At 44.3% G+C, this 13,780-nt stretch overlaps 1 protein-coding gene across 1 annotated transcript in view; it reads left to right on the forward strand.

The window, feature by feature from the left end:
* Positions 1 to 11,373, forward strand: part of LOC139478398 (A disintegrin and metalloproteinase with thrombospondin motifs like) — a 29,273-nt gene extending 17,900 nt beyond the window's left edge. Inside the window, exons 11-14 of the mRNA XM_071260842.1 lie at positions 1,430 to 1,576; positions 8,212 to 8,338; positions 8,782 to 8,895; positions 11,326 to 11,373. Of these exons, the coding sequence (XP_071116943.1) occupies positions 1,430 to 1,576; positions 8,212 to 8,338; positions 8,782 to 8,895; positions 11,326 to 11,373 (436 nt within the window). The remainder of the gene's footprint in view (positions 1 to 1,429; positions 1,577 to 8,211; positions 8,339 to 8,781; positions 8,896 to 11,325) is intronic.
* Positions 11,374 to 13,780: the final 2,407 nt, after the last annotated feature.

Genomic DNA, 13,780 nt, shown 5'->3' on the forward strand with positions numbered 1-13,780 from the left:
CTCACGATGACATCTTTGTTAAAAGAGGCTGGTTCCACCTAGACTAATGGGAAAACCGGGTAGGGTCAAAGTACAAACGATTGATTCTGAGGTAGGGTTGTGGACAATTACCAACTTTAGGGACGCTACTGACAAAAAAGTACAAGTATTGTGTTTCAATATTCGTAATGTGTGATGATTGTGTTAAACAACAACTTTGGTAATGTTGCGTCCCCGGGGAGAGTCAAGGGTCAACGGTCAAGGGTCAAGAGTGAGAGAAAGTGAATGAATGTTGTTAAACTATATCACTGCTTCCTGTAAATAACCGTCTCTGGAATAAACAGAAATCACCAGCAAAATTCCCAGTAAAATCACTACTGACTCACTTTAATTTGACTTGACGTAAGGCATTTTATCACAGTATTGGGGGTACTGGTAGCCCAGTAGTCTAAAGCGCCAAACATCGCTGTTGCTTCCCTTAGGCACCAAACATCGAAGTTGCTTCCCTTAGGCAGGCCACAAACAAGTGAGCGTTCGCCCTGATTTTGTTTCTAGATTTGTCAGCATCTTACCCCTGGGTACATGTGGTAAATATGTATAACCTGCATCACCTCTCACATCAAGCTGACACGCGGTAATATAACGGAAATTAATGGGGGTAGTGGACGTCGAGTTAACGAATCCGTTGCACTACATCCTACGACGGTCGTCGGTGATATACTTTCACATTAATCAACTGCGTTATAGCATTGTGAAGGCCCTGTTCCTTATTGCCAGTGCTGGCAGCCTCCGTGGTCTAGTGGTAGAGCGTCCGCTCGGCGAGCGGAAGGTCTGGGGTTCGAGCCCAAGCTGCGTCATACCAAAAGACTTTGAAAGATGGTAATTATTGTTACTCTGCCTGGCGCCCGGCATTAAGGGGCTAAGACAAGGAATGGTCGGCTCGGAATCAGTAGGGCATTCATGTTAAACTGCGGCATGGTATCTCAGTGCACTATAAATCGGCATCGGTCCGGACTAGTACAAGCAGCCACACGCACGCACGCTCGCACGCACGCACGCATATATGGACGCTATGTAAGTGCAATAATCTTGGACGCGACGTTTAACCCAATATCACCTCACCTCACCTCTGGTCATATCCATCCATGGGGGCACGGGTAGCCCAGTCGTCTAAGGCGCCGCGATTCGCTGTGCAGAGTTGCGTCCCTTGGGCACGCCAGAAACCTATGATTGTGGGTTCGAATCCCGGTTCGCCCCAATTATGTTTCTAGGTTTGTCAGCACCATACCCTCGCTAGTGGGTTTCACCGAAGTGGTAAACCTTTGAGACCTGCATCACTTCGGGCTTTCCTCCCACATTAAGCTGACACGCTGTGATATGGAACTGGAATACTGTTAAAAGCGGCGTTAAACCCAACTCACACAATCATATCCATCCACATTGCCCGCAGACTGGGTTCTCATCACGACGGCGAGGGCAACAGCAAGGCGTGTTCCAGCAAATCCGGCTACGTGATGAGCTACCAGAGGGACAACGCCTTCAACTTCAGCCGCTTCTCGGACTGCTCCAAGACCAGCATCAAACACTTCCTGAGCAGGTGCAGTATCCCCTTAGGTTACCGCGTACCCTTAACTCTCCATCGTTTTCTTGTCACAATGGTTATGTACTGAAGGTACTCTATAAGGAAACACTTGCATATATAATCACACCTCTGGACCAGCATCCCTTAACTACCCCGAACATGGTTGTTTGAGTATGACATTTAAGTCATGTCTTAAACGTCACTTTTTCATTTTTTCTATTTTTACGAATACGACTGACTGTTAAAAAAAGCCACAAATGGAAATTACAAATAAACTAGTTATATTCCGCCCGCTTTATCTTAAAAAATACAAACGGTACAACTACAAATGTGAAATAGTTACCTGTTTACCTTATACTTTATCATTGTTTATTATTGATATCTGGCCCCTGTAAACACAAAGCACAAAGTTTAATAAATATACTTTATTCAGAATGTAGGCCTCTCAGCTCATAATTCTCAATACAAGCAGTTTATGTGAAAAATAATTATACATTAGCGTAATTGCCTTTACAAATGCGTATAAACAAGATACAGCATACTGCTTACCTCTCACCGGTAACCTGTCCCGAGTGATTACATAACATAATGTTTAAATTTATAGATACATTTACAAATTCAAGTGGCTTAAAGTGATATGCTGTGTTTGAAACAGAATTCATAAATATGAAAAAAAATTATACACAGTAAATATATTCAAAAATATAAAACTGATGTGAACATAAGTTTGATGCTGGTTCCAGCGTAAGTTGTAAACACTAAATTTATGCAAATTGTTTTTCAATTAAACCGACAGACCCTAACACATTTAATATGGAACAAATACTGAACGCCTCAAAATAGTTGTATATTCCTACCTACCCATGCTCGGTATACTGTTAAATATAGCTGACCTCCTCTTTCTCAAATAAAAAAATGCATTTTAAGCTTCTTAAAGCCCTCTTCTGGTATTTTGCTGGTGTCCTATGTTTTGCCATCAGTAAATATACAGGAAATATTCGCCTTCCTCATGCATATTACCTGTGCTAGTAATGGTTCTGGCTGTTTTCTTTTTTAAAATTTGATCAGGTCCTAAGGAGATCACGTAAGGAAAATGTTCTTTGTATGTAATCACTGGCAACAGTCATTTAGTCTCATGGATATTCCGGGTTAGAGGTCCCCAGCAACTTGTATACGAGGCGACAAGATAGATCGGGGGCGCGGTGACATCTCTGGTTTCGAGTCTGGCCAAGACTCGAAATAAGAACGAAAATGAAAAATAATAATGTGTCCAGAATCAGCCAAGTACACGCGGTGACAGGGTGTAATGCATGCCTGACTTATCCCACCCACCACGTGGTACTTCCAGTGTACACATGGTGACAGGGTGTAATGCATGCCTGACTTATCCCACCCACCACGTGGTACTTCCAGTGTACACATGGTGACAGGGTGTAATGCATGCCTGACTTATCCCACCCACCACGTGGTACTTCCAGTGTACACATGGTGACAGGGTGTAATGTATGCCTGACTTATCCCACCCACCACGTGGTACTTCCAGTGTACACATGGTGGCAGGGTGTAATGTATGCCTGACTTATCCCACCCACCACGTGGTACTTCCAGTGTACACATGGTGACAGGGTGTAATGCATGCCTGACTTATCCCACCCACCACGTGGTACTTCCAGTGTACACATGGTGACAGGGTGTAATGTATGCCCGACTTATCCCACCCACCACGTGGTACTTCCAGTGTACACATAGTGACAGGGTGTAATGTATGCTTGACTTATCCCACCCACCACGTGGTACTTCCAGTGTACACATGGTGACAGGGTGTAATGCATGCCTGACTTATCCCACCCACCACGTGGTACTCCCAGTGTACACATGGTGACAGATACAATGTATGCTTGACATATCACACCCACCACGTGGTACTTCCAGTGTACACATAGTGACTGGGTGTAATGTATGCTTGACATATCACACCCACCACGTGGTACTTCCAGTGTACACATAGTGACAGGGTGTAATGTATGCTTGACATATCACACCCACCACGTGGTACTTCCAGTGTACACATGGTGACAGATACAATGTATGCTTGACTTATCCCACCCACCACGTGGTACTTCCAGTGTACACATAGTGACAGGGTGTAATGTATGCCTGACTTATCCCACCCACCACGTGGTACTTCCAGTGTACACATGGTGACAGGGTGTAATGCATGCCTGACTTATCCCACCCACCACGTGGTACTCCCAGTGTACACATGGTGACAGATACAATGTATGCTTGACATATCACACCCACCACGTGGTACTTCCAGTGTACACATAGTGACTGGGTGTAATGTATGCTTGACATATCACACCCACCACGTGGTACTTCCAGTGTACACATAGTGACAGGGTGTAATGTATGCTTGACATATCACACCCACCACGTGGTACTTCCAGTGTACACATGGTGACAGATACAATGTATGCTTGACTTATCCCACCCACCACGTGGTACTTCCAGTGTACACATAGTGACAGGGTGTAATGTATGCCTGACTTATCCCACCCAGCACGTGGTACTTCCAGTGTACACATGGTGGAAGGGTGTAATGTATGCTTGACTTATCCCACACAGCACGTGGTACTCCCAGTGTACACTTAGTGACAGGGTGTAATGCATGCTTGACTTATCCCACCCACCACGTGGTACTTCCAGTGTACACATGGTGACAGGGTGTAATGCATGCCTGACTTATCCCACCCACCACGTGGTACTCCCAGTGTACACATAGTGACAGGGTGTAATGTATGCTTGACATATCCCACCCACCACGTGGTACTCCCAGTGTACACATAGTGACAGGGTGTAATGTATGCTTGACTTATCCCACACAGCACGTGGTACTCCCAGTGTACACTTAGTGACAGGGTGTAATGTATGCTTGACTTATCCCACCCACCACGTGGTACTCCCAGTGTACACATAGTGACAGGGTGTAATGTATGTTTGACATATCACACCCACCACGTGGTACTTCCAGTGTACACATGGTGACAGATACAATGTATGCCTGACTTATCCCACACAGCACGTGGTACTTCCAGTGTACACATAGTGACAGGGTGTAATGTATGCTTGACTTATCCCACCCACCACGTGGTACTTCCAGTGTACACATGGTGACAGATACAATGTATGCCTGACTTATCCCACACAGCACGTGGTACTTCCAGTGTACACATAGTGACAGGGTGTAATGTATGCCTGACTTATCCCACACAGCACGTGGTACTTCCAGTGTACACATGGTGGCAGGGTGTAATGTATGCTTGACTTATCCCACCCATCATGTGGTACTTCCAGTGTACACATGGTGGCAGGTACAATGTATGCTTGACTTATCCCACCCACCACGTGGTACTTCCAGTGTACACATGGTGACAGGGTGTAATGTATGCCTGACTTATCCCACACAGCACGTGGTATTCCCAGTGTACACATGGTGACAGGGTGTAATGTATGCCTGACTTATCCCACCCACCACGTGGTACTTCCAGTGTACACATGGTGACAGGGTGTAATGCATGCCTGACTTATCCCACCCACCACGTGGTACTCCCAGTGTACACATGGTGACAGATACAATGTATGCTTGACTTATCCCACCCACCACGTGGTACTTCCAGTGTACACATAGTGACAGGGTGTAATGTATGCCTGACTTATCCCACCCACCACGTGGTACTTCCAGTGTACACATGGTGACAGGGTGTAATGTATGCCTGACTTATCCCACCCACCACGTGGTACTTCCAGTGTACACATGGTGGCAGGTACAATGTATGCTTGACTTATCCCACCCACCACGTGGTACTTCCAGTGTACACATAGTGACAGGGTGTAATGTATGCCTGACTTATCCCACCCACCACGTGGTACTTCCAGTGTACACATGGTGACAGGGTGTAATGTATGCCTGACTTATCCCACCCACCACGTGGTACTTCCAGTGTACACATAGTGACAGGGTGTAATGCATGCTTGACTTATCCCACCCACCACGTGGTACTTCCAGTGTACACATAGTGACAGGGTGTAATGTATGCTTGACATATCCCGCCCACCACGTGGTACTTCCAGTGTACACATGGTGACAGGGTGTAATGTATGCCTGACTTATCCCACCCACCACGTGGTACTTCCAGTGTACACATAGTGACAGGGTGTAATGTATGCCTGACTTATCCCACCCACCACGTGGTACTTCCAGTGTACACATGGTGACAGGGTGTAATGTATGCTTGACATATCACACCCAGCACGTGGTACTTCCAGTGTACACATGGTGGCAGGTACAATGTATGCCTGACTTATCCCACCCACCACGTGGTACTTCCAGTGTACACATGGTGACAGGGTGTAATGTATGCTTGACATATCACACCCAGCACGTGGTACTTCCAGTGTACACATGGTGACAGGGTGTAATGTATGCTTGACTTATCCCACCCACCACGTGGTACTTCCAGTGTACACATGGTGACAGGGTGTAATGTATGCCTGACTTATCACACCCAGCACGTGGTACTTCCAGTGTACACATGGTGGCAGGGTGTAATGTATGCTTGACTTATCCCACCCACCACGTGGTACTTCCAGTGTACACATGGTGACAGGGTGTAATGTATGCCTGACTTATCCCACACAGCACGTGGTACTTCCAGTGTACACATGGTGGCAGGGTGTAATGTATGCTTGACTTATCCCACCCACCACGTGGTACTTCCAGTGTACACATGGTGACAGGGTGTAATGTATGCCTGACTTATCCCACCCACCACGTGGTACTTCCAGTGTACACATGGTGACAGGGTGTAATGTATGCCTGACTTATCCCACCCACCACGTGATACTTCCAGTGTACACATAGTGACAGGGTGTAATGTATGCCTGACTTATCCCACCCACCACGTGGTACTTCCAGTGTACACATGGTGACAGGGTGTAATGTATGCCTGACTTATCCCACCCACCACGTGGTACTTCCAGTGTACACATGGTGACAGGGTGTAATGTATGCCTGACTTATCCCACCCACCACGTGGTACTTCCAGTGTACACATGGTGACAGGGTGTAATGTATGCCTGTCTTATCCCACCCACCACGTGGTACTTCCAGTGTACACATGGTGACAGGGTGTAATGTATGCTTGACTTATCCCACCCACCACGTGGTACTTCCAGTGTACACATGGTGACAGGGTGTAATGCATGCCTGACTTATCCCACCCACCACGTGGTACTTCCAGTGTACACATGGTGACAGGGTGTAATGTATGCCTGACTTATCCCACCCACCACGTGGTACTCCCAGTGTACACATGGTGGCAGGGTGTAATGTATGCCTGACTTATCCCACCCACCACGTGATACTTCCAGTGTACACATGGTGACAGATACAATGTATGCTTGACTTATCCCACCCACCACGTGGTACTTCCAGTGTACACATAGTGACAGGGTGTAATGTATGCCTGACTTATCCCACCCACCACGTGGTACTTCCAGTGTACACATAGTGACAGGGTGTAATGTATGCCTGACTTATCCCACACAGCACGTGGTACTTCCAGTGTACACATGGTGGCAGGGTGTAATGTATGCCTGACTTATCCCACACAGCACGTGGTACTTCCAGTGTACACATGGTGACAGATACAATGTATGCCTGACTTATCCCACACAGCACGTGGTACTTCCAGTGTACACATGGTGACAGGGTGTAATGTATGCCTGACTTATCCCACACAGCACGTGGTACTTCCAGTGTACACATGGTGGCAGGGTGTAATGTATGCCTGACCTATCCCACACAGCACGTGGTACTTCCAGTGTACACATGGTGACAGGGTGTAATGTATGCTTGACTTATCCCACCCACCACGTGGTACTTCCAGTGTACACATGGTGACAGGGTGTAATGCATGCCTGACTTATCCCACCCACCACGTGGTACTTCCAGTGTACACATGGTGACAGAGTGTAATGTATGCCTGACTTATCCCACACAGCACGTGGTACTTCCAGTGTACACATGGTGGCAGGGTGTAATGTATGCTTGACTTATCCCACCCACCACGTGGTACTTCCAGTGTACACATGGTGACAGGGTGTAATGTATGCCTGACCTATCCCACACAGCACGTGGTACTTCCAGTGTACACATGGTGGCAGGGTGTAATGTATGCCTGACTTATCCCACACAGCACGTGGTACTTCCAGTGTACACATGGTGACAGAGTGTAATGTATGCCTGACTTATCCCACCCACCACGTGGTACTTCCAGTGTACACATGGTGACAGGGTGTAATGTATGCTTGACATATCACACCCACCACGTGGTACTTCCAGTGTACACATGGTGACAGAGTGTAATGTATGCCTGACTTATCCCACCCACCACGTGGTACTTCCAGTGTACACATGGTGGCAGGGTGTAATGTATGCCTGACCTATCCCACACAGCACGTGGTACTTCCAGTGTACACATGGTGACAGGGTGTAATGTATGCCTGACCTATCCCACACAGCACGTGGTACTTCCAGTGTACACATGGTGGCAGGGTGTAATGTATGCCTGACTTATCCCACACAGCACGTGGTACTCCCAGTGTCTGCGGGAGACGTCCAGTGACGGGTACGACTTCCCCAGCACGCTGCCAGGACAGTACATGACCATCGAGGACCAGTGTCGCTACTACGTGGACGGGACGCCATGCTCGGTATGTATATCCTCAAACAAACGCTTAAATGAACATTGTCAACGCGACGCTTGTCATGTAAATCCAACACCTTGAGTGACTCCTGGAAAACGAGTTAAGCTGACATCTATCTCAAATAATGACCCACCTTTGGATGAAGTGTTCGCCTCTATTAAGTCTCAGGTACGATCTCTTCATGTAAACCCATTCTTAGTGTCCCCGGCCATGATGCTGCTGACATATCGCTAAAAGCGAGATATTGCTTTTACCCGTGGTTATATTAGTTAGTGTCTTATTTTCTTCTGTACATATTTTATATCATAATTTCACTTCTAATCAACTGTGCGAAATGAATTTCCCCCGGGATAATAAATTCTGTTCTGCTGTGCTCTGTTCAGTACTGTTGATCTGGCTAATGTTAGTCTGCCTGTTGCCACGGTGTAGTATATCATGTTTACCTACAGGAGAGGGCCTACCCGCTGTCAGAGCGATGTGAGCGGCTATGCTGTGAGGCCAAAGGTTACAGGATCAAGCGTCGGGAACCGGCTGTAGATGGCACGGACTGCGGAGGAGATAACGTAAGGATTTTTAGTGTCTAACAATCTCCGTATTTCTTGGAATTGGTTTTGTTAATAAGCATTCTTGTTCCTTGTCTGGATGTTAAAGTCAGCCTGCTGTGGTAATCACAGTTATTGCAGTGAAACCATCAAAATTTGAAATCTTTGCGGCTCCCGTGGGGCTTTCTGTGTTAGAATAGGACCACGGCAATCTCTGCTGGATAGATCGGGTGGTCAGACTCGGTGACTTGGTTGATTGCGTGTCATCATACCCCGACTGCGTGGAAAGTTGCTCATAATATCAATCTATGGTTTGTCTGGCTCAGACACGATTATTTACAGGACGCTATCATATAGCTTGAGTCCCCTGGAGATCCGGGGTAGAATAGGTCTTCAGGAACCAATGCTTGCCGTAAGAGGCGACCATGCTTGGCGTAAGAGGCGACCAATGGGATCGGGTGGTCAGGCTCGCTGACTTGGTTGATGCATGTCATCGTACATCTTCCCGAGACAAGGGTGTTAACTGACTATAAAAGGCTGGAATTTCCAGACTCGATCGTAGCGCCACCAGTGGTTATGTCCCTTCTATGTTCCTCCTATTGACCAATCAGATTCCATCTCTCATATCACTTACATTTGCTATATACAAAATTGCGGCGCACAGTCAAGACGATCTGCTCGATAGTTAAGATCTGTATTGTAATAAAACGGGTCTTACCCCGCTAAGTGCATCAAATCACGTGAGCACCTTGATTAAAAACACGAAAGAATTTCCAAAATAACTGTCGACGCCCAGTTACTGGTACACATGCTTTGCAAATCCTTTACAGTCGACCGAAATAGGCACTTTGAAATCCATTTTGTTTACGAACCGATTGGACTATGCATAAACTCGTTAGTCCAGCCAAAATGTAACTCCATAATTGCAGCCTAGTTCGGCAAAGGTGGAAACCGGACTTTTACAGTCAGTTAACTCACTTGCCTCGGGAAGATGTGTGGATCGATGCTCATGATGTCAATCACTGTTAAACAACAAACAAACAATAATATAGCTTGAATATTGCTCATTGTTGCGTTTTAACGAACACACACACACACGCACGCACGCACACACACTAACACAAAACAACACAACAACAACAAATAAACAACAAACAAACAAAAACACACGAAATCATTTGGACCAAAAAATACACTGCCGGACAAAAAGAATTATAACGGTGTCTAAAATTATACAAACAAGAAATGGTTATTCGATGGTGAAGTATTTGATACGGATGTTTTTGGCAATATAGTATGCATCATATGCATGCGGATCTCAAAACAGGTGACGTGCATATGCGTCGCAATTTCACAGTACACAGTAATGAGCATAGTGAAGTGTGCATTTTTTAAATGAATACTTTTTTTGTCCGGCAATTAATATGTGTAGAATAAAGCATGTCCGAGGGTTTTTATGATGTTTAAAACCGCGGGATAAGGATTTTATCTAACTTATAAACCGAAAAAAGAAACTTCCTACATTTATCAACTGTTTTATGTTTCAAACATACTTTCTTGTGAACCTTAGGAAACGGGCGTAAAATATCTGTTGCTGGCGTACAGTACTTGAAAAAGGCATTCTTAAAAGCATGTGATTTATCGCCTGGGTACACTCACTGGGCTACAGATACTAAGGTTGCGTGTTCGATCCTGGGGAATATAAAGTAAACATTTGTCATTTGATTGTACATTTCATTACATTGTGTTCAAAAGCAAAATAAATTCTTGCGAGAAATATTAATATGTTACAATCATAGGAAGTTGTATGAATAAATTTCCCTGCATATTATGTAAAATCCCGGGGATATTATAACATCTCTGTTTATGAGATATAACCTGACTGGAGAGCAATAGGATGACGTCACTGGAGGTTTATAAGCCGAGGTATCCCTATTTAGAGATACTCGGAGAGCCGATTAAGTCGCCAGTGTCGCTAGGCCTTCTGCGATGAACGTCTCAATGATAATTGGGGGTAATGGACGTCGAGTTAACAAATCCGGTGCACTAAATTCCACGACGGTCGTAAGTGATATACTTTCACATAGCATTGTGAAGGTCCCAGTTGTTGTTACCATTTCTTCTTTATATGTGTGTGTAACTGCAGAACGTCTTGCTTTTTTTCTCAGCTCATAACTCCATTCTCCTTAGGGGCGGCCGGGTAGCCTAGTGGTTAAAGCGTTCGCTCGTCACGCCAAAGACCCGGGTTCGATTCCCGATATGGGTACAATGTGTGAAACCCATTTCTGGTGTCCCCCCCCGCCGTGAATTGCTGGAATATTGCTAAAACCGGCGTAAAACTATACTCACTCACTCACTCAACCCATTCTTCTTAAATCAGCCTATTGGCTGTTTGTATTTAGGAACAGAACATGGCTCTACACATGTGTTTTCACTGGTCCTGTGTTTCAGGTGTGTTACAATGGGGAGTGCGTACCGAAGACTGACATAAAGCCTTAATCGCTGGAGCTTGCTATACACAAGAAAAGAAGAAAAATCATTAGCTGTACGTTTAATTCTTTCATAAAAATGAATATTTAAAGGCATATTTGCTTATGTTCGCTTATTTCTAATACCTGTGATTTGTATATTTGTATTTACTTGTTCCAATTATCTTTAAAATGCAGTTATTATTAATACAATCAAAATATTTCTTTTTAATAATATTACTGTAATACTTTTTACGTGACATATACATAGATATATGTATAGTGTGACCACACATTATCGAAAATGAGAACATTGTAAATTATAGATTTATTAAGTCATAGACCAAGACATTTCTTATTGATATTGTCCTTCATGATTCCCCAAATATTTTCAATTGGGTTCCGGTCCAGACTGTAGCTGGACCATTCCAGGAGTGTAACACTAAACCATTGAACCATTTCTTAGAATGCTTTAATTTTCTCTAAGTTTTGGATCATTGTCTTTCTGAAATACCCATCCGTCAACATACAAGACTTGTGCTGTTGTAAGGAGATGTCCCTGTTAATATCAGTGTATACTTTACTGGTCATGTTACATTCAAACACCTGTTTCTGTAACTTTGGTCCACATTTTTATGCAGATTGCATTTTGACACAATGAGCTTTCATCTGAGAACATAACATTGCCCTACTGAAATTTCTATTCTCCATAAAACCAGTTCAAATGTCGTTCAGGTTTTAGAAATGGTGATGGAATTCCTGCCAATCCATTGCATGCAAATGCGTTCTTATTGTCTCTCCTAGTAATCATTTCATGCCTAATATTTTCTATGCTATGCGCCTGTTTATAGACGCTAATTTACCAAGTCTTTCTATGGCCTACCTGCTCCCTTTTTGTGCTCAATTCCATTTCCACTATCATTATTCTTCAAAACACAGTACACAGTTGATAGTGGAATGTATGTTCTCCCTGTATTGACCTGTGCTAATAATTCCTTGATTGAAAAATACAAATTGTTATATACTTTTGTGTGAGTTTTCCAAAGTTGAGAAAGGAGATATTTTCATTGCAGTGAACATTACACTTGGTATTTCACTGCTGTGAACATAACACTTTGACGGAACTGTTGTCATACAAGAGTTACCTTACCCCCAGATTGTCTCCCTTTCTCGTAAGTGTCTGGCCCTTTCGCAAACTGTCGACTTCCTTTATATGCTCGTTCCACATTGACAAGGCCAAACAATGACAGATGGCTATTTATGGAGTTAATATCGCTTCATGCCGTTTTTTGTTCTCTTGAAATATTTCGAGATAAACTGTAAATTTCTCATATAACTCGTCAATCGAGAGTGTTCGTTTCGCAAAGCGCCTTTTTTGTTACTTGACCAGCGTGTATTCTTTCGCTTCCAACAGCGGTCTCGTAGTTTTCAAAAAAAGTTTTTGTTAAAGTTGATTTTGTATATTATATATAATAAATAGGATTTCACATGTGTCTCGTGAAATATGTTTCTCTCATCTCGTTTCCCCACTCGTGAAAATATATCCTTTCACCCGTCAATCGATGAGAGAAAATTGATATTCCAGTCGACGCATGAAATATCGCAAATATATTCTTTCTTTTTACCGAAAGCTGCCATTTCCAGTGGTCTTGTTTGCCGTCTGCCAGGTTGTCAAACTCCTCACAGCGATATCCCGTTCGCAGAACTCTCTTTACCCATTCGTGACCAACTCGTGTTATTCCGGGACAAGCCGAATAGCGACTCGTGCCCTTCTCGTGGCCATTTTTGCGACCGGGTTCCGTCTTAGCGCAAACGGGCATACCTAAAACAACATTGTCAACTCGTTGCGTAATGGTTCACGCATTTTCCCCATATATTATTTATATTTTAGATGCAATTTAAAGCACATCGGGACGTGCAGAATTATACAGTATGATTGAATACATTAAACTGTGTCTTTGGTATATTTTTAGATGCAAGACATATGTAAAATCAAAAATTATTTCTGAGGGATTATTTGACGAAGAACTTGAAATCATACGCGCATTCTGATTGGTTTGTCGTATTTTCGCACATAACATTCATCGATAGGGGGACGAGTCTTCTTGCAGGTTACGGAAAGGGGCGAGTGTTGACGAATGTCTCTTTACCGCGAGTGTAACGAAGGTGTCACGCGCTGGGGAGGAGCTTGTTTACCAAGGGAGACAAATCTGGTCATACTTTACAAACATGACACGCGGAATTGTCTCCCTTGAATCAAAGTCAGAATAAGTTCTACACATACCTTTGATCTGGTAAATATTGAAGCCGAAAAGGTTTTAAAATTCTCAATAATTTCCTGTCAACCTAATCTTTCTTTAACTCAGACTGACAGTCGATTATTGAGCAGGGAACATCCCATGATTGTTGTACTTCTTGAGAAGTGTGCACCAACACTA

Source organism: Haliotis cracherodii, unplaced genomic scaffold (assembly GCF_022045235.1).
Source record: "Haliotis cracherodii isolate W230 unplaced genomic scaffold, xgHalCrac1.p SCAF_4, whole genome shotgun sequence".
NCBI lineage: Eukaryota > Metazoa > Mollusca > Gastropoda > Lepetellida > Haliotidae > Haliotis > Haliotis cracherodii.